At 44.4% G+C, this 21,769-nt stretch overlaps 1 protein-coding gene across 1 annotated transcript; it reads left to right on the plus strand.

Moving 5' to 3' along the window:
- The first annotated feature begins 461 nt into the window (after window positions 1-461).
- On the plus strand, window positions 462-21,768 carry SCTR (secretin receptor). The gene is given in 15 exon segments (XM_009904406.2): window positions 462-524; window positions 526-585; window positions 588-689; window positions 5,778-5,904; window positions 9,547-9,657; window positions 13,559-13,662; window positions 13,958-14,055; window positions 15,032-15,164; window positions 16,322-16,475; window positions 16,567-16,627; window positions 17,175-17,244; window positions 19,928-20,019; window positions 20,107-20,245; window positions 20,424-20,465; window positions 21,537-21,768. Coding segments are annotated over 15 exon segments (1,542 nt in total). The 3' UTR covers window positions 21,723-21,768.
- The last annotated feature ends 1 nt before the right edge of the window (window position 21,769 follows it).

The raw sequence follows: 21,769 nt of genomic DNA on the forward strand, positions 1-21,769 counted from the left end.
TGCTCACCTGGGATGGGTGAGAGGCAGGGGTGGCCAGTGTTCCTGCAGCAGGCACCGACATCCTCCTGATTTCTGCCTCTCCGAGATTTGAGCTCACTGAGAGAGGCATGTGCAGAGCTGTCAAGAGCAGATGCAGTGCAGGCAGCCTGAATCACATTCCTCCAACTCTGTTTCTCAGCAGGGCACGTATTCTGGAGCTGTATTTCCCCTTGATTGATTACCTCTACCATTGTGGCACTAACATCTTACATGGGAGTCCTGCTTGGTTCCTTATCATGGGAGCATGAGGAATGATCATTGCCCAGCGACACCCATTGATAGCAGTGAATAATAGCTGGGAAGGGAGGCAGACGATAGTAGGGATATGCTCAACAGAGAGGTGCTGTTATTCTTGGGACAGAAGGCTTCTGCAGAGGAGGAGGTGAGCTTGGAGGGTGGATGGGGGGGTCCTGTCATTGCTGATGCTTTCTGAGGCTCAGCAGATAGAGAGAAACATTGGCTGAGGATGGTCAAAGCTGGGAAGGAAAAAAAGCAAGGAGTGAAAGGGATGAAGTGAAAGGAGCTAAGAGCCACGCTGGAGAGCATACAGATAGTCCAGTGACCTCTGATGTGCAAGGGATGAAGAAAACAGACCGTGATTAACTATGTGGACCATCTGGGTAATCATCTTCTGGATTTCAGCTGTTCTGGTAGGTACTCAGAGCTATTTATTCCCAAATGTTTGGAATCGCATGTTGTCTAAGTGCACCTCTATTCCATGAAGTCATCATGTCTTTGTTTAAAAAGGGAATTTTGGGGTATTTTATGTTTACTTCTGCCACTTCCTGCACTAATTGACAGTGGTCAGATGGCTGATGCTGGATGTCTCCTTTTACCCACCTGTATGAAGACTTCCGTGTTACTTACCTGCTTTGGTAAACACAACAGTTTCTGTGATGAAGAAGAAAAAGATTGCTGCCGTTTAGAAAAGCTTTGCTAGTTTACACCAGCAATCAATCTCCTAAGGGAGAGTGCCCGCTGCTACCAATGCCTCCCTTGACTCGGACAGAAAGAATACAAAGCAACGTTTGACCTACAAAGTTTGGATTCTTTCTTTTAGCTTTATCACTTTGCTGGGAATTTACACAGCCACGGCTGAGCTCTGAGTGTTCTGACCCATCAGGAAGGACAGCTGAACTTCGGCTGTGATCTCCAGGTGCTGCTCAGCTTATTTAGATTTTGAAAGCATATAAACCCAAGGTTGAAATGTGTTCAGTCTGAGTGTGAGAAGTTGGGAAAGGATCAAACTCTCACCGAATGTCAAAAAAAAAAAAGTCACTGTGTTGTTGTAGCAAATGGAAAACTAAATCTGTTTGTCCCAGGAGGGGTTTTGGTTCAAACTCTTGAGAAACCCTGAGTTCAGCCTAAACATTTTAATTGCAGAATGTTAAAAACCAGCTGGCTGTTGCTGTCAATACCACAAAGTGCAGCTTTCTGCCCGTTATGGACATCTCACTATCACAGCTGTTTCTATTTGAATGGGTTTGGTATCTTATTTTGTCTTTAAGTAAAATATGAGGATGTCTTGCCCCCACATCAAAACCAGACAGCCTGCAAGCTGGAACTTGGTTTAGCAAACTGTTTAGGAAAAGGTGAAGAAACAGCAGACAGTGGAACCCATTTTCCTCTGTGATTTCAGGGCACAGAGGCAGCTGTTTGCTCCCAGTTGCAGGTGTAAACAGGAGCGAGACCAAACACAGTTGGTAACAGTGTGGGGTTATCTGGCTGTGGCATGGGAAGCGGGGTTTCATGTTGCTTGGTGAACAGCTGTGGTGGACCTGTGACAGCCCCCCTTGCACCCAGCCTGTCCCATCAGATGCCAGTGTTGGCAAAGACCAACCAAGGCACAATGCTTTTGTGGAAAACAAAATACTTAAACCAGCCCCTGGAAGGTCTCTCTTTTTGCTGGCTTTAAAATACTATTACCAGGCAGCGGTATCAGAAGGTTACTGTGGACACCTCCTGGTGGGATGAAACAGTAATTGGAAGGCATTAATTGCACCCTATTCCTGCAACAGATTTTATGTCAGAAAATAATGCTGTACCAGATCATCAGGGTGGTCTTCACAGCAAAATGTTCTGAAAGCACACACCCTCATCCTAGCAATAAAGAAATCACATAGGCTTTAAATCTCTTTCTAAACCAAAACCTTTCTTACAACCTATATTTCTTCAAAGGAAACAGTGCCCACAAGATGTATACCCTTTTGTAAGGTGAAAAACATTCCTGTTTCAAACACCACTTCTAAAATGGTAGCTAGTATTTATTTTTACATATGTTCAGTCTCATCTTGAGTGACCCACATGCAGCTAATACAGTTTCTAAGTGTATTTTTAGGGCAACTTTCGGACAGACATAATGCAGCAGAAGCATGTTGTAGGTCTTCAGTGTAACGTTTGTAGTTGTGAACTCTGAAAATGTACTAACCTGCTTTATTATTGGTAATCAAATAGCTAACAACAGGGAATGATAAACAATACATGTTTAAAAAACACCTGTCAATATTTAGAAATCATTAAATTCAACCTTCTGCTAACAATTGAAGTGGAATCAAAATGCAATTACATTTCAGTCAGACATTTCCAATTTTTCCTCAAGAATTAAATGGAGTTTTAAAATCTAATTTTATTTTTTTTTCCCTCCAGACAATATGTGGATTAAAAATGCATCTGAATCCTGGCCTCAGAGGACAGTTTATTTTATCTGAATTCTTTGCATGTGGTGATTCCAGAAAACTCATTACATTAAACAAAGCCAAGTAGTTTTTAGTTTATTTATTTCATGATGCACAAAGACAGGGGAGGAAGATGCTGAAGTTAAACACAGCAAACCAAATAGATGAGGCAAGATACACTGCTGGAGAGATCAAACTTTGCTCAGAAATACAATACCCGGAATACTTCGAGCCAAAATCTGTGGAAATGCAGTCACTGATGTTTGTTAGGCTTTGTAATAGTAGTAGGCTTGTAAGAGTAGAAAATTAATCATTCTCATTACAAGGCTTTCAGTGACCACTCTGTCTCCTAAATCTAATCAGGAGTGACCTTATTGCTCTCTACAACTACCTGAAGGGGGGTTGTAGTGAGGCAGAGGTTGGTCTCTTGTCCCAGGCAACCAGCACCAGAACAAGAGGACACAGTCTCAGGCTGCACCAGGGGAGGTTTAGGCTGGAGGTTAGGAGGAAGTTTTACACAGAGAGAGTGATTGCCCATTGGAATGGGCTGCCCGAGGAGGTGGTGGAGTCACCCTCACTGGAGGTGCTCAGGAGGAGACTTGATGGGGTGCTCAGTTGCATGGTTTAGTTAGTTGGGTGGTGTTGGATGATAGGTTGGACACGATGATCTTGAAGGTCTCTTCCAACCTGGTTTATTCTATTCTAATCTGCAAGTGATCAGCAATGCTGCAAGATTCATTAGGTTGAGTAATAATATGATGCTGCTGATACTTTTCAAATAAAAGATCAAAACTAAGTCATCAGGATGTATCAAGTATGTGTGTACATCAACGTATGTATGTACATCTAAATTCCATAGTGGGAATTTATAAAGATTTTCACTTTTGTTCATGAGGGAGGAATTAGCAAATTTGTTATAAGGGGAATCCACTTGTATTTATTCTGGTTTGGGTTTTTTTCATTTGCCAAAAAGCTATAGAAACTGGTAAAACAACATAAATGGTGAAAGTACTTTTTCAATGCAAGACATAAACAAAACATGTACTGCATTTACCACCATGAAACATAACCACAGTGGAGAAGATCCTGTCTTTTTCTGTCTGTTCTTTATAGAATTTGTCTTGTGATTCATAAGAAGTGATTCTCACTTTCCAACCTGCCCCTCTTCCTGAAGGCTTCCTGTTCAGAGCTGATTGATAAGTGAATGCATTTTCCACATATGCTTTATTGTTTTTGTTTTTTTTTTTCTCCTCCTTTCCTTCCTTATTTCTGAAAAGAAGCTGTGAGGGGGAAGAAATGGTCTGTAAATGAGGCGCAGAAGCAGAGATTTATTGAATTATGAGAGCAGATTCAAGGGGCCTCCAGGTAAAAATAGTGTAATTAGCATAACATCATATGATTAAACAGCTCCTGCTCTGCCACCACCATTTTTGTGTCCATCCCAGAGCTGGGGGCAAGACTCTCACCAGCCAAGATACCACACAGAGGAGCTCAGCCCCAGTAAGGAGGCCCAGGCAGCACCCACGGATGATATTGGAGTGACCATCAACTCTCTTCCTACCTAACCGGGGGGCCACCAGGCCCCCCGGCCGTTGTTGTCACCACCACCATCACCCAGTGTGCACCACAGGCACTCACCAGTGATGAGAGGAGGATCCCTCAGCCCAGATGGGCTCAGCTTGGGGCTTTGCCCTTTTCTGGGGGGGATTAAAAAGGGAAGTGGGCAGGGAGGGGCAAGTGGCCACACCTGGGGTGGGAGGAGACTCCAAAAGAGCCCAGGTGCTCTGGGATTTGAGGGGAAAAAGGGGGAAAATGGCTGGATAAGAGACTTTTAGGGTGTCAGGTAATGACAGGATGAGGGGGAATGGAAAACAAAATAGAAATGGGTAGATTCAGATTGGATGTTAGGAAGAAATTCTTCATCATGAGGGTGGTGAAGCACTGGAACAAGTTGCCCAGGGAGGTGTTTGAAGCCCCATCCCTGGAGATTTTTAAGGCGAGGCTGGATGTAGCTCTAAGCAACCTAATCTAGTGTGAGGGGTCCCTGCCCATGGTAGGGGGATTGGAACTGGATGATCCTTGAGGTCCCTTCCAAACCCAACAATTCATTGATTCTGTGATTCTAAAACAATTTTACAGTTTAGGCTGGATGTTAGGAAGAAGTGCTTCACAGAAAGAGTGATTGGCCATTAGAATGGGCTGCCCAGGGAGATGGGCATCCTTGGAAGTGTTTAAAATAAGACTGGGCACTTAGTGCCATGGTTTAGTTGATTAGATGGTGTTGGGTGATAGGTTGGACTTGATGATCTTGAAGGTCTTTTCAAAGCTGGTTAATTCTGTGATAACTTGGACCTTGTCCTGCAAATTATTTTTGTAAGGATTTTTTTAAAGCATGCCATTTTAATGGTTGGTAACTGTTTTGTATATTAATTTTGATCCAGCTACATTTAACACAAAGTGTGCCTTTAATTGCTGAATCAGAATTAAGAGTAACATTTCCACATTGCTTTGTGAGAAAAGAGTGTGGGGCAGGACAAGAAGAGGAGAAAATTACCTTAGGACAAATTACTGTCTAGGTTCTTGCAAAATCAGGCAAGATTCTGTTTTCAGGTCATCTCCTGCAGTTTCCTAATCAGTATCAGTGAAACAGAATTCAGTGGTCTGCAACCAGTGGACATATTTGAATCACTTATTGCCTGGGAAAATAACCTGCCAAGTCTATGGTTTAACACTGCCAGGGGCAAGTAATTAATTCCCTGTTGCAGGGCCTGGATGTTTCTGCAATCTTTTGGAACAGCATCCTACCCATGTACTTAATTTAACAGAATAACACATTCGTTTTCCTCAATAACAGTAATGTCAGCAAAAGGGAGAAGGCAGAAACTCAGTCTGTGCTTGCCTGCTGCTACTATAAAAAACACAGACTTAATTGGGTAAATGGACTGTATTACAAGGAAATACTACCTACAACCAGTTGATGGAGTTGCATGGGGAATATGAGCATACAAATGGTGATATAAGTTTTAAGAGAAGAAGTTACTCTACTACTTTTAAAATTTGCAGGTTGCAGCTGTCCCTCCCATCTGTGACCTCCTGAGTGTCCTGAAAAAGGAGGAGGAAAACTGTGCTAAGATGTTGTCCCTGGAGGCAAAGAACAGAACACCTGAAAATGATCAGCTTCTGAGCTCAGGTAAAGGCTAAATGAACACACACAGTAAAAATTGCTCTCAGATGAACTGGATGGCCTCAAAATCAGTTATCTCCACATTCCTTCCTGTAGGAGGCATTAGCATTAGCAGGCAGCAACATTTTACAGACAATATAATTTTCATATTAAGCAATTACTAGTTCCTCAGCAGAGTTTAAGTTGGATCCAAATCTTGGAAATTCCCCCTGAGGCCTTTTGCTACTGGAAATTCTTAAACAGGATAATTCTATCTTTGTGCTCTGCTCCCCAAATCTACTGAGAGATCAGTTAAAAGTATAGATAGGATTGTGTTAAATCTTGAACAGAGCAAAATTGCTCTTGTAACACTACAAGTCAGATCAGACAAGGTTGGTGAGGGGCTTGGAGCACAAGCCCTATGAGAGACTGAGGGAGCTGGGGTTGCTGAGCCTGGAGAGGAGGAGACTCAGGGGTGACCTTATTGCTCTCTACAACTACCTGAAGGGGGGTTGTAGTCAGGCAGAGGTTAGTCTCTTCTCCCAGGCAACCAGTACTAGAACAACAGGACACAGTCTCAGGCTGCATCAGGGGAGGTTTGGGCTGGAGGTTAGGAGGAAGTTTTACACAGAGAGAGTGATTGCCCATTGGAATGGGCTGCCCGAGGAGGTGGTGGGGTCGCCGTTGCTGGGGGTGTTCAGGGCGAGGCTTGACAGGATGCTTGGTTCCATGGTTTAGTTGATTGGGTAGTGTTGGATGATAGGTTGGACACGATGATCTTGAAGGTCTCTTCCAACCTGGTCTGGTCTATTCTATTCTATTCTATTCTATTCTATTCTAAACAAGACATACTGGGCTCAGGACTATCCATGTAGCAGAAAGTTAAGCCCCTCTCTGTACCTCTGTAAATGCACCTTCTCCTGGCAGTAAAAGCCCAAGAGAATAACCAGGGGTAAGATGCACACCTTTACCCAAGTGATGGGGAGAGCTCAGGAATTTCCTTCTGCTGGTGTTTATTCAAGGGGGGTTGTTACCTTGGTGAATTATGGAGTAATTATTTTATTCTGAGAAATAATGCATCTGAAAATACCTTCAGTCTTCGATTTTCTGCGTGCTTGAGGTCTGCGTGCAAAAAATTGCATGCAGGAACTTCCATCTGAAGAGGAGAGAAACAAAGCCCTTGGTGGGTCACACAGAGAGAAAGAAAGGTGGCTTTACAGGGTGTAGGTCACCTTCCATATTCCATCCACTCAGAAGCAAATCAGGAGACAGGCTTCCACAATGCCATCTCTGCTGCAGTGCTCACATCTCTGTGAAAAATACACAAACACACAGGATTAGTTGTGGTAGGATTAGGCACAAAGTACCTGAGCAGTAAGTGTTTCGCATCCTCCTGCAGGATAAAGAAAAGGGGACTCCATCTTTGTGATACCTTTAGCTTGGGGAAGCATTACATTAACATAACTCAACTCATAGTTATGCTCTCTTCTGTGCATGAGTGAAGATGGGATACTTCACTTAGGAGCAGGTAGCATGGGAAGGAAGCTGTTGGAGACCTGGGACCTCTGGTCATGATGACACCATGTGTGGCTGCTGGGGGAATACTCTGTTGGCTATTCAAGGGAGTTTCCAAAGATCACAGGGATGTCAGAGAGCTGCTGCTGTGCTCTGCCTCCACCCAGGAGGCTCTTTAGCTAGATAGGGGTGGGTGGCACTGTCTTTGCTCTGTGAGGCATGGCAAGAAGCCCACCTGCAGAAGGAATGATTTGAATGCTAACATAATAGTTTTGCCAGGTCGTTCTGTGCACTGAGTCTGATTTGGGGGTTTTATGCTTTGGCATGGCATTGGCATGAAGGCTTGATAATCCAAACAATGCAGCAAGGCTAAGGCATAAATAACACCCAATGTCATGCTTCATTTGCCATTACAGTGTTGCTCTGAAGTAAATGGTTTAAATGGTTACCAAGCCACATAAACATTGGCTCAGGAAAGACACCAGTGCTGAGGTGCTGGGCTGTGAAAAGCTCTGTATTTCCAGGCACTAGGACTGTTGTGCAGGAGGAAATCAATACATTTCTAGAAATGTAAATACTTGTGTCAGGCTAATGGAGGCTGGCCTTATAAAGCATGAAGCATTTGAAGAAGGCATTCGGCACTTCCTCCCCTCCATTTTCCGTGAGTGTGCAGGGCATTCGGCACACACCGGAACTTGCCAGGTGTAAGGTGGTCCTGGCATGCTCCAGTGGTCTCTTTTTCCCCTGCCATGTTACAAAAGCCACACAGAAGGCTTTGCTAAAACCAGTGGCAGTGAGCAGAGGCAAAAAGGAACCAGCCTGAAGTATTTCCACCTGTGTCTGGAGAAGAGCAAAGTAAGAAAAGCCAGGGTCACACTTTTTGTGGCACAAACTGTAGGTCTTCTTCATTGATGCTCTGTAGTACAAGCTAAAATCCATCCATGCATTTGTCCATCCAGCTTCTGGCACCTAAGCAAGATGTCTAATCTGGGGTCATTATCATGCTGTGACACCAGTGACCATCGGCCCCCTGGTGCATCTCCACCAGCCCTCCCAGAGGGCAACACAGTAAAGCTGAGAGTGCATTTGGGAAAGTCTCCCTCACGACCTGACTCTGTGAGGGACCACAACAAGCCCAGCCTAGAAATAAGCAGCCCTTGCACCTAACTGAAGGAAATGGGGTGAATCTGGGCAGTTTTGGACAGTCCCTGCAGCTGTTAGGGGCTTTAGGTGGCAGAAAGTGCAAGGAGGGCAATTGAGCCACAGGCTTGTGCCTACGCAGAGTCCGAAGGGACTCCAGGTTCAGTGGCTGCTCTGAGGTAGGTCCTCCAAAAGGCATGTCACACTGTCAGAGGCATGGCCTTTGAAAGAACAACTGTACTGGCATATTTTGTCAAAATATTGTTTTGCTCTGGCCTGTAAATGTGATGACTTTCACTTTATGGTCCCAAAGACTGGCAGAGCTTGGCAAAGTTTTACTCTTCTGTAGCAGAAAAGCCACTGAGACCCTTGGCCAAGCCTGGTGAGTGATCTGTTGGAGTTTTTCACTGCAGCACAGTCTTGGCATGATGGGAGAGATGAACAAACCAAAGAATATTTATAGTGATACAAGGATGACCCTGATGCTGTTCCTCTCTGCTTTCCCCAGTATCATTCTGAAGCTGTTTAAACTCCTAGTCAAGTTGTATCTTTTTCTGTTTACAAAAGGATTACATAAGGAAAATATTAGGGTCACTTAAAGTGGAACCATTAAAAAGTGAGATAAAAAATTTACCTCTGGTTTCTTTCATCTTTTCAGGGCATTCAATAGTTACCAGAAGATTGATGGGCAGCCTGACACAAAGTTCACAATGCCCCAGGTTGCTCTTTTTCTGGCTAGTAGAATGGGACAGGCCTGGAGCTTGCTAGTGCTGATTTGAAGCAAGCAGAATCTCTTACATCCAATCCAGGTCTCAACAGGTCTGAGCAGGATTTGCTCTGTCTCATCCACCTGGCTTTCCAGATCTTTGTTCTCGTAGCTGCCTTGGTCCTTGGGAGACATTGCATGTTATTGCCTTGCTTGGAAGCGTTTCACAGTGTTTTGTTGCTTGGAGAAGTTTCATGGTGTTCGGTCACTAGGAGATGCTGCATGGTGTTTCATTTTTGCTCTCCCAGGCAGATGTGCTGGAATGTGGGATAACATGAGCTGCTGGCCTTCCTCAGCTGTGGGGCAGACTGTCAATGCTCACTGCCCTGAATTCTTCCAGATGCTGACTGGGAAAAAAGGTAACACTTAAAGGATGCTTTCCTTGCCCAGGTGTTTTTTTTATTGTAATTTTATGTTAAAGTGTGTTATTTACAAAGATGCCACTTCCAGGTCTGAACCTGATGCAAAATGATGTCCCTGCTTCTTTTAAAAAACAGCAGTTGCTTTGCAGCTCGATTTCCAACACTAAGCTAAACATGGCAATGCCTGGAATCAAAATAGCAAGATATTTTAAGTGTTTGTTTTTCTTAGCCATGTGGAGAAAAGTGCAAGAAGTAAATACTATCCTGAAGAAGAGAGTTTTAGCATGGTTTCTTAAGGGAGAGAGTTTCCTCCACTCAGGCTCTATGTTTCTCTCTGTCATTCCCCTTCTAGTCTCTCCTTGAGCCAGTGGCTGATCTCAGATGAGCTAGCCATGGAGAAAATTTCACATAGTGTGAAGTTCATACAGGTTTTGGCAAAGCAGCCAGCCCGGTGAGGGGAAACAACTCCTTTTTGCCTCCATCGGGAGGAAATCTGCACTGGGGGTTCATCCCATGGCTGTCACTGACTCCACACAAATGGCACAAATTCAAGAGAGTTCAGGTTTCATGGCTTACCAAACAGCTTACTCAAACCCAGATGAGCTCAAGCAACATTTGTTGTCATTATTTTTTTTTCTGAGATGAAAAAGGGAAAACCTAGAAATGAGGTGAAATTTATTCCCAGTATGCTACAGTAACCACAATCATGAGCCATTAAGGAGGAGTTTCTGCCTACTTTCTGTTAATTTCTACTTTTCAGCAATGCCCAAGAAATGTGCTTACATTTTAGTGAGTTAATGACTCAAATCAGAAGAGGTTTTTGCATTCTTCAGTTATAGGATAGGGATTAATGAGGTCCAGTACTTACAGGAAAGCAGACAGATTCATTTTATGAAGGGAGGAACAGGAGACAAAGTATTAGATTGTCTAATAAATATTAGATAAGTCAGAGAAGAAGCACTTAGTGCTCTTTAAATAAAATCAGATCTAGACCATCCAGATTAAATTAAATACCATGCTACTTTTTCTACACACAAACAGTAGCTGCCGTCTGAATCCTGTAATCTGGTTTAAAGACAGAGGATAAACTACTGAAAGCCACAGTTTGCTGAATAAATCATCCATCTGGCATGCACTCGCAAATCTTTGGCATGGCGATACCATCCCTTAAAATGCATTAAATGAAATACGTGCTGATACAACCGCTAGAGGGAACTACTCCCTGACTCTGGGCTTTGACCAGGGTGGGAAGGACAGGAATTTGTACTTCCAAAGGTCATAATTACATCTCAAATGTGCTTGCATTATCGGGGAGATAGTCTAGCAGCCTTAAACTTTAGTTGCCCTCCTTATCGGGAAGCCAAGCTGAGCTACTTCTGATAAGCAATAATCAAAGTGACAGTGTTCAAAACCCAAGACATCGTCCATTGGCATTTGCATCTTATTTCAGTCTCCCTATCTGGCATTTTGGGTCAAAGTCAGCAATAGTTTGTTCTCATTCTCATAGCCACATTCTTCTCTGATTCTATACTGTGGTTGACTTGTGACTCATGCATTTAATTACTGCTGCAGTTGTTGCCCTGTTGGAAGCAATTTTGTAGAAGAAAAACAAAGATTTGTTTGCTTGAAAAGAAAGGGAAAGTTTTCCCTCCTCACCACCTACAAAGCAGATGGGCAGCCACAAATGCCACATACCAATACGTTAAGGGATGCAGATAGCTCTGAGTTCTGACCAAGCCCTGGTCTCTGTGCTGCTGAGCTTTGTGCTGACATCTAGGCTTAGATTTGCAGCCCAGACTGTCTGGCCCCTTCCCACAAAGCAGACCAAAGAAACAAAATAATCTGGAACCAAGTAACATAACTGAAGTTCACAACTGGACCTGCACATTGTGTCTCAGGCAGGAAATGAGGAAAGGTGTGAAGAGTGTGGGGGTTCAGAGGCAGAGAGGAGCAGGCCACATCAGATGGCCCTTGTTCCAAGGCTATCCCTTTAGACAATGTTCCCTCTTCCCTAGGCAACCCCAAAAGCCTCCAAGGAACTGGTAAATACCAAGCACCAATCATTAGACAGACTGCAAACCCCAATTCTGTTCTGGGTGGGCCATGCCTTGCTAAATTTGGGCTCACATCCATCAGTGTAACATGCCCTGCAACATCTTCCATGCTTTGCACATAACACAGTCACATGCACACACCAACACAGAACTGCACCTCTTCTTGTCTGATCCACTTTGATATCCTCAGGCCAAAAACCAGTTACAGGCATGTTTACAAGGACAACACTGCTCTGAGTTAAGTACACGTGTCTTAATAATTGAAGCTGAAGTAGAAAATTTACCACCATGCCACTCCCTTGCTGAGTCCCAAGGCAGTCTGGGGAGAACCGCTGCAGAGAGCTGTTTCTCTCCTGTTGTTGCTACCTTGCAGCAGGGCATAGAAAATGTGGCTTGAAAAACAAGCCCAGCCCTTTCAAAGATGCTAAGATGGAACAAGATGTGCACAAAAGCATCAAAATAATAGTTTGATACTGACACACCCAGAGTTCTTCCCATGTGGAGGTCTCATCATGTTTGCTGTGCCTTTCAGTTTGAGATAGGTGAGTTCAAATCAAGTGCAGATATGCTGTCAGGTCACCAGAATTAGCCCAGAGGTAGCAGGAGCTCTGACTTTGTCCTGACTGTCTCAGCAGGGCTCTGAAGAGCATAAACCAGTGCCAAACACTACTGCATATGAATCTACCTCTATTCCCTGAGTGCTGCAGGGATGTTTTGCAGGAGCTGGATGCCCTAGACTCCTCATGGCTAAATGTGTGGGCAAAAATAGACCTTTACGGTGCCTTCTGGCAAGGCACTAAGAAGACCTGCTGATTTCAGGTCCCCCATAAATCCTTGCCAGTATTGCCTTTACTGTAGCAAGGCCAGGATCTCACTCATGTTTCCAAAGTGTGGCTCCTACCTGACAGATGACTGTGATTAGGACAGCGAGCAGTGGTTTCACTTCTTTGTAAGTTTCTCTTCTCTTCAGCACATAACCTACATGTCTGCTATGGTCATTTTCTTCCACTACTTCAGAACAAAATATTAATATGGACATCTTAAAACTTGCTCTATTTGACCATGTGCAACTTGCTGAGGAGCCATCTCGCTCAGCCTTAGGACCCTAAAAGTCTGAGGTATCAGGAGAAGTGGGTCGGATAAACTGGCCTCTGCAAATGTTTGTCACAAAATGAGATGAATTCTGCAAATGCCTCTTTTATCTCCACTGACTAGAAAGACAGCCATGAGGAACACGGTTGGACTGCAGCCTTTAGCTATCAGAAGTTTAACTTAAGCAAGGGGAATCCCTTCTGCAAGTAAGCAAGAAAGTCAACAGTCTAAAATAGCGTCTAGACCTGCCTCTGGGGACAAGTCATTTATTTTTCATTTAAATCTTATGAAAAATATGTGGCCATCTGAAGTTCTGTGTTCTCTTCAAACCGTGACAAACCACAGAAAGGAGGTGGGAGCATTCAGGAACGCATCAGATTTGAGTGGAGTATGAATCCGTGATTGAACAAGTTATGTGTTTGCTGATCTTGGAATTCTGGCCAAGAAACACCAGATGTACTGAACAGTATTATTTATGTTGCAATTAATAAAAACACATCCATCACAGTCATTCCTGAGTTGGCAAACAATATTATGACCCACACAAGTACACTGGGCAAGTATCAACATAATCAGCTCAGCTGCATTTCACCTCTAGCTATGCAGAGTGCACTGCCTGGGGGAAAATATTCTTTTTGCCTTGGAGCAAGCCTACATATTGGTGACTGACCCCTGAGGAGAACAAAGGTGCAATTGGAAATTATTACACCTGGGTTTGTCTGTTTGATGTTGTTGTCGTCGTTATCACACAGGTTTTGTCTACCGAAACTGTACCAGGGAGGGTTGGTCAGACCCATATCCAAGACCTGACATCGCTTGTGGCTACAATGTCAATGACACGACTAATGAGGCGAGAGTGAGTCTGAGCACCTGTATCACCGACATGCTGCTTTGGGGTCCTGGAGGGGGAATATGTTAAGCAGAGGCTGAATGATGTTGTGATTTAACTGGGGTGGGGTTAGGGTTACAAGTATTTTTCAGCGTAAGTGCTTCCTCCAAATGATCGGAATGGGGTGCTCAGGGTAAAACTTCAGTAGCTGGTTTTACAAGAAATTTCATTTGTTAAATCAGAGGAGACATCTTTCTCTTGGTATGGGTTGATTTCTACCAGCCAGTCAAAGGTAAAGATGTGCATATATGTTCCCCTGCAGCGTTCCTATTTCATGACTTTGAAGACCATGTACACCATTGGATACTGCACCTCCCTCATGACGCTGACAATAGCCTTAGCAATCCTGTTCTCTTTTAGGTGAGAAGAAGCGTCTCTGCTTTGTGTTTGGCCAGGACTTCTGGTCACCTCAGCTGACACAGATTCTTCTGTTGGCTTTCAGGGCAAGTTAAAAATTTAAGTAGTTCTGAAAACCTTCACAGAAATCACTCACAAAATATTGCCTTGGAGTTTTGTCTCCTAGCAAATGTCAGGGCTAATGCTCATATTGTGCTCTCCTGTCCTTCCCAAAATGTAGCTGGATGTATTTTGCTGACTTGCATTTGCACAACCTCCCTTCTGAGGTCTTCCCATGATTTCAGTGTCCCTTGGGCACTGTCTTTTCCCCTGCTGTTCTTTTCTCCACTTAAGACTCTGGCTAAAACTTTGCTCCAAGTGCCACTGTGCTGATTTCTGGGAAGGCGTTTCAGGCTTAGAGCAGTGATTTGACAGTCAGTTTATCTTTACGCATCCTTATAACCTGGAATTTGTACTTTGCTGCTTATTCAGTGAAATTAATTCCCCTTACAGTAAGTGTCAGGGCGGCACCCCTGGGCAGAGGGAACGCCAGCTACTTTGCAAACTCATCCTCAGGCTGCACGGCCTCTGGACCCAGATTACGTGGAGGCTTAATGCAGAAAACACTGCAGGCACAAGTGTATTGTGTAGGCAAACCAAATAAATACACCAAGGTGTGGAAAAACACCTTGGGCTCATGTTACTCCAAAAGGGAGGGAGGGAGGCTACGTCGAGCATATTGGTGTGAAATCACAGTTCTGGCAATGTTCAGCTTGATTTAATACCTGAGTGGAGCAGAGGTGGCTTTGCCTTTTTAAGATCTCCTCTAGGATATTACTCTTTGGAAATGCCTTAGTCTTCCTTTCACATACAGGAGAACAGCTTTCTTAATTAGTCAGTTTAGTACTAACAAAGATTGTAACCTCCTGTTTACAACCACAAGCTGTCTGTGTTGGCTAGAGATGTCACTTCACAGGATCTCTGTCTCTTTTTGTAACAGAAGACTTCGCTGTACGAGGAACTACATCCACATGCATCTCTTCACATCATTCATTTTGAGAGCCTCATCCAACTTCATCAAAGATGCCATTTTGTTTTCTTCTGAAGACACAAATTACTGCGGGTCATACACGGTAACCCTCTCACCTTCCAGCTTGCTCCATGCCTCAGTTTCTCTGCAGGATCCCAGATGCAGTGTGCAGGGAAGGAAATATCTGTCTCAGCTTTCCATTCAGCATGAGGGGTTATGGGAGAGGAGTTCCACTGCTCTGTCTTGCATGCTGGTTGTTCCTGGCTGAGATGTCCCTGTTTGAGGTGGGCGATGGTGTCATGAGGGCACACAAGCAGCCCAGGCTGGATTGTACACACAGAAACCCAGACACAGTTCCTCCTGACTACAGATGCCTTTACAAGTATTGGACCAGAAGGCATTTAGGTTAGTCTGAAGGAGGCACTTACCATCTTGATTGTGTTGACTATCTAGACACATTGACCCAGAAGTGCCTAAACATGGGTGTCACAGACTGTGAACACCACATGCACAAGCAGAGTGGAGATTCTTACATGGATTTTAGCTGAAGGGGGCAGGAAAAGTAAGAGAACACATTAAATATTGCTGACATAGTGCTGTCTGAGGTCTGGCAGTAAGATATGGTTTGCACCCAGAGAGCCTGGAGAAGGAACCTCCCAGATTTTGAACTGTTTTTCCTTTTTCTTTTTATTGACAGCAAAATATCTTGAAAACTGTGAGGGAGGAGCACTGGTTCAATGCTTTAAACCAAACCCTGAAGAATTAGGGAGGGAAATAAACATACAAAAAAGGGGCTTGCTGTTTGTTTGTTTGTCCACACCCCACCCCACCACCCCACCCCCAATATTGCTCTGGTTTTGATGCTGAAAAGAATCAATCTTTGGAGCAAATGTTAACTTGTCATTGTTGACCCTTGGTCATAGGGAAAAAAAGACTGACAAATACATTCATGTGCTTCTCTAAGACGGTGTTAGTGCTGCAGATACTAATAAGGTAGTAGTAGTGAAATTCCTCTAAGAGAGCCAATAGCCCAAACCAATGTGTCCATGAAACATTTGGTTCTTTCTAGTGAGCCAGCTGATTAATGAGTTTAGGAGTGCCAGTCCTGCTTTATTGTCATAAAATGCCTGACTTAAGAATATTTGTTTAGTCCTTTAATTGCTATAAACTCTTTGTTTTCCAAGATTTATCTACAGCTCACTCCCTCTTACTGAAGGTAGACACAAACCCAGGTTGCAGCTAATTATCCTCTCTCTTCAGGCTGGGTGTAAGCTCACCATGGTCTTCTTTCAGTATTGCATCATGTCTAACTACAGCTGGCTCCTTGTGGAGGGACTGTACCTCCACACTCTCCTGGTTATTTCTTTCTTCTCGGAAAGGAAGTTCCTCTGGTGGTTCATCGCCCTTGGATGGGGTATGGTTCTAATTTCAGTAAGCATGACTGGGGGTTTGTTTTGCCTTTGGGGTGGACTTGTGAAGCAGTAACTTAGCTTTTCCAATTGCAGGTGCTCCAGCTGTATTTGTGGCTGCATGGGCGACTGCTAGGCAGCTCCATGAAAACATTGGGTAAGTTGTGTGGGGCAGGGGAAGGTGGCATGCCGAGGGAAGCAGGCAGTCCCATACAGGCTGTTCCACAGCATTCTGCTTGTTTCTTACCACTGGCAGCCGAGCAAAGCAGCTGCCACCCAGCTACTGTGGTGCAAGCCTGGATCCTAGCGTGTGTGGAAGTAGAGAACCAGCTGAGCCACCTGGGAAAGGGCCTCGAATTTAATTTTGCCATTTTCAGGGGTAGGAAATAGCCTTCAAGCATCAGTTCAACCCGTGATGTTTCCGGCGTCTGCATTTGACTTTCTTAACAGTGAAACTTTGTTTCTTTGTCTTCTCCCTTACAAAATGTTGCACGGTAGTTGTACTTTAAAGGCAGGACACACTTTTGTCCCCTGCAAGTGGACGGTTTTCTGTCAGAAATGCTGGATTGCTAAGTGAGAATGGGGAAATTCATTTTGTTGGACAAGGGAATAGGAGCCTATCTGAAGTGTGAAACAAACTAAACCTCTTTGAAAAGACACCAGTGTTTTGATAACTGACTGCACCTTCTCTTCCATTTTTACAGGTGTTGGGACATTAACACTAATGCCAATACCTGGTGGATCATTAGAGGCCCTATAGTTTTCTCTATTTTTGTAAGTCTTTTTCCTGGGACAAGCAGATTTAAATTGTATTTTCAAATATTGTGAAGTCAGAGATCACCTACTCAACATGTTTAGAAGTGTGTTAATGAACTGATCTTAGACATGTGTCTGCACTTGTGTCACATGAATTACTGCTTAAGCAACTTCAGCTCAGCAGGATTTAGCCAGTAACTAATGCCCCGAAGCTAAGTTCACAAGGAAAGCTAGAATGTCCTCCCAAGAAGCAAGAGCTTGAACAAGATCAGGTTTCCACATCCTGTTGATTTCATATGAACTTGGCTGGCTTGTGGAAGCTTGTTTTGGACTGTTTGAAGGAAGGCTCTGGAGGAGAAACGAAGTGGCTGTACATTTCAGTACAATCGCCTTTGTGTCTCCCGGTCAATGCCCCTCTTAGCAAAGCCAAAACCAACTTGTGCTACACGACCACTAGCTTTTGTTTTCAGCAATGAAAGCAGGTCACAGGCTGCATGCACCCCGTGTTAGTGGACTGCAATTAGACTACTATGGCATTGTTCACTGAAATAGGGCAGAGGCACTGAAACTCAGTGTGATTTTGCTCAGTACAAGGGAGTAAGGATATCAAGAACAGTTTGGTACATATGATGCTCAGCACCTATGATTTGAGCTATTGCTGGTGCTCAGAACCAAGGGGCTGGAGCTGCTTTATGCAGTTCTGCCCAGCAGAGATTCTCTGGGACGGACCACTCTGCAACGATCTTTCTGAAACCCTAGTACGAAAACATGCAATCTGCTGGTTACTGTCAAGAAATCCCCTGACACTTCAAATGAGAACCCAAAAGTCCGCTGAGGTTTCAGTGTTGCCAGTAGGAGCCATTATGTTTGCAAAACACAAAATTGTAGCACTTGCACGTTGTCTTGGAAACCCAAGCAGCAGAAACGGTGAGTTAAAAGTTCTGCTCCCATTTACCACCGAGCAATCCTTCAAGCCCACAAGACTAGCAGGACACCACACAATCGATTCAGAATCAACTTAACGTGGCCATATTTATTTAATAAAACAATTCCAGGGGTCATTCAGCAATATTTAAATGCCATCAAGGCCCAGGCATTCTTCAAGGCAAACAGCACAATCTTAATTTATCTTTTGATGGCCACCACCCGCTATCCCCTTCAAAGTTTCCTCAAAGACTTGATCGCACTCAGCTTAGCCACTTAAGACAGGAGCCGCCTGCGTGACTCTGCCTCTTTGCCTAAAAGAGGCTTTTCTCCAGCCCATAGCCACAGACAAACAAACTGCCAGCCCTTCAGAATTCAGATCTAATCTCTTTATTCCTCACAGCACACGGTCCTTAGCAGTTCAAAGAGCAGAAAATCAACACCGATAAAGTCCTTTGTGCTTCTGGGCTAACATTCATTGCTGTACTGCTCTCGGGAAATCCCTCCCAGCAGGAACCCACACCCCCCCACCCCCCCCCCTCCCCCATCCCCCTTCCCCCCGTAGTTTTGGTCTGCAAAAAGTCCTAGTCAGTCTACATTGCTCATGCCTGGCCTAGTGGTTTAAAAACCCCAGAATCTCCGGACTTGAAAGTCCTTTTCCCCACCAACATAAATCATTTCAGTTTTTCCTTCACGTTCCTCACCCCAAGCTCCGCTCCTTTCCTCAGTCCTGTCCAGCTCACAAGCAGCCAGCCTTCTCCAGGCACCCTCAGCAGCCAGTTGTTCCCTTTTCATCCAATAATTTAGGGAACCTAACGACATGCCGAGTCTGTCCCATCAATAGCAGACTTGCTTCTCTTATTCAAACCTAGCACCTCGGAGCCCTGCTGCATCACCCACAGGCACGTACAAGCCACCACGACGGGGACGTGCCGCTGCCATGGTGCTTCCAGGTGTAGGGAAGGGTTAAGGGCCTGCCACTATACAGGGCTGTGGGTACTGGTCGTCGGGCTGTGTGGGTGCAGGAGGAGCGTAGGGTGATGCCTGGAGCCCTGAGGCAAAAAGCAGATAAACCTGAAGTCAGTCCCCAGTGGTTACTCCCCGCTGGTTGTGGGAGAGGCTTGCTCAGGCCGGCTCTGCCTCCTCTGCCTTCCTGCTCCTTGCCTGAGGGTCAAAAGAGCAGAAACATCTATTGCTTCACCTTCACCCAAACCCAGCAGCAGATACAAGTTTTTATCTGATATCCACCTGGGGGGAATGCAAAACGAAGATGTCAGTGTGACTTTTGTACGCCGACTTCTAACCACTTTTCCTCCACTGTCCCAAACCCCTTGGTGGGGAGCAAATGGCGATTGCAGTCCCAGTTAACAAGCTTCAGTGCTGCCCTTTTGTTGGCATCCAAAGTGGGGCCAGACTGCACAGAGACTGTCTGAAAAACACGCCCAGAAGGGATCCTGCTGGTGCACCTGGCTTCCCTGCTTTTTTGACGATCTGACTGGGTTATAAACCCTGATCATCCCTGTGGTGAGTCAGTAAGGAAAGCAGACAGAATTCAAGCACAGGGTGGCTAATCAGGCTGGAAAGGCAGGGACAGAGAGAGGGACTAGGATGGGGACAGGGACAGATGCAGGCCAGCCCCTCTATTCTGTCTTCTCAGCCAAACCCCACCAAACTGGCTCTGCTGATACCTGGCAGTTACACAAATGGGTATCTGGTTTTGTTGTTTGGTGTTATTATTTTATCTGTCATGTCCTTCCTTCTGTTTTTTCTTTTTCAGATTAATTTCATTCTTTTTGTCAATATTTTAAGAATTTTGATGAGGAAGCTCAGCTCACCTGAAAGACGGAGCAGTGATTTCAACCAATACAAGTATGTTCTTTGCATGCCATGTGAGCCCACCCAATGTCCTCTTGCTCCTTTCTACGCTGTCTTTCCCCTCTGTTTTTCTGTTCTCAGGAGACTTGCAAAGTCAACACTCCTCCTCATCCCTCTTTTTGGGATCCACTACATCATCTTTGCTTTTTTCCCTGAAGATGCAAGCAGCGGCACAATGGAGATTCAGCTGTTTTTTGAATTAGCTCTTGGATCATTCCAGGTAACATGTGACAAACTGTTACTTAAAACAAGAAAAAGAAACTTAACACATAACTCTGCAACAGAGCAGAGTCCCAATGGCAGAAGCAAGCTGTCAATTTCCTTTGAGATGCCTCATCCTCATTCAAAAAATGAAACTGCAGTTCTAATTCTGTGACCACAATTCTTTTATCTTTTAGGGCTTTGTTGTGGCTGTACTTTATTGTTTCCTTAATGGTGAGGTGAGTTTGGTGTGTATGACATTCATTTGAGTTTTGTGTTTATAACATTCAGTTTTATTGCTCAAGTATGCTTCATTAATCAGTAGGATAAGTTTTTCAATGGATTACACATTTTATCTAAGGGTTTTCTTCCCAGCTACCTCGTGTCACTTGTGAAATACCTCCCAGACTTGGCAAGCCTAAGTAATTATATGCCAGATGCAAACTTCACCTCTCAACTATTGCAGCCCTTTCATAAATCAGATAGCTTATTACTGTCTGGGAACGGAGGGTGGGAGTACCATCCCACACAGGGTCACACTGGCAATCAACTGGTTCTGATGAATGGTGCTATTATCTGTCATCTCCTGGCTGTTTTCTTTGCTTGATCCTTGAGAGGGAATTTGCCAAAAGTTGTATCCAGTCCAAGTTTGTAAGGACTCTCACAAGGTAAAGCTTTTGGAAGAAGGACAGTTTCCTTTGTAGTCATATGTTAACTCCCAGGCTTCTGGGCTAGGAACTTATACTCTGAAATGCTGCTGGTAGAGGAGGGGGCAGGGAAACGTTATCCAAACCTGGGAGATCCTGAAGTTATTGGAAGGAAAACCCCCTAACCATTAGTGCCTAAAGCTGTAAGAAAAAGTCTCACTGAAATGGAGGAGGGGTTCAAAACACTTTGACTAACCCTTTAACAGAAAAAGTTTGGAAGAGAAAATTTGCCTTTGGTTTTGTTTTTTTTTTACCCCTTCTTTAACCTTAGGGTGCCAAACTGTCCTATTTGTAAAGTAAAACAAAAACCTTCAAAAATCTGAACCAAACACTTTCTAAGGCCAGATAAACCCTCTGAAAAAAATCCACTGGCAATTAAAACAGAAAAGCAGGTTAACAGAAAATGGTGTGGTGGCAACAACAATATCATTAGAAACGACAAGAGACAGGCCCTACCCAAGCCCTTCAAACCAGGGGTTAAATAAATAAATCCAAACCTTGGCAAAGGTAACCTGCTCTCCTTTTCCTGTTATACTGCTCTCCACAATGCAGGGCTCCAAAGTAAACTAGCTGAACTAAGTATTTTGTGACCTTTCTACCTAGGTTCAGATGGAAATTAAGAGAAAATGGAGGCAGTGGCGTTTAACCAAACACTTCCGTCAGCATCTCAGCACCTCAGCAAGCAATGGAGGAAGTGGCTTGACTCAAGAGATGCAGATGGCGAGGTCAAGCCCACCAGAGCACGGGAGAGAGCACCAGAGCACCCTCCAAAGATCAAGCGTGCTTTAACGCTGCATGCCTGGAGGATACCTCTGTGCTGAGATGTGCATGGTTAA

The sequence above is a fragment of the Dryobates pubescens genome, chromosome 2, assembly GCF_014839835.1.
Source record: "Dryobates pubescens isolate bDryPub1 chromosome 2, bDryPub1.pri, whole genome shotgun sequence".
NCBI lineage: Eukaryota > Metazoa > Chordata > Aves > Piciformes > Picidae > Dryobates > Dryobates pubescens.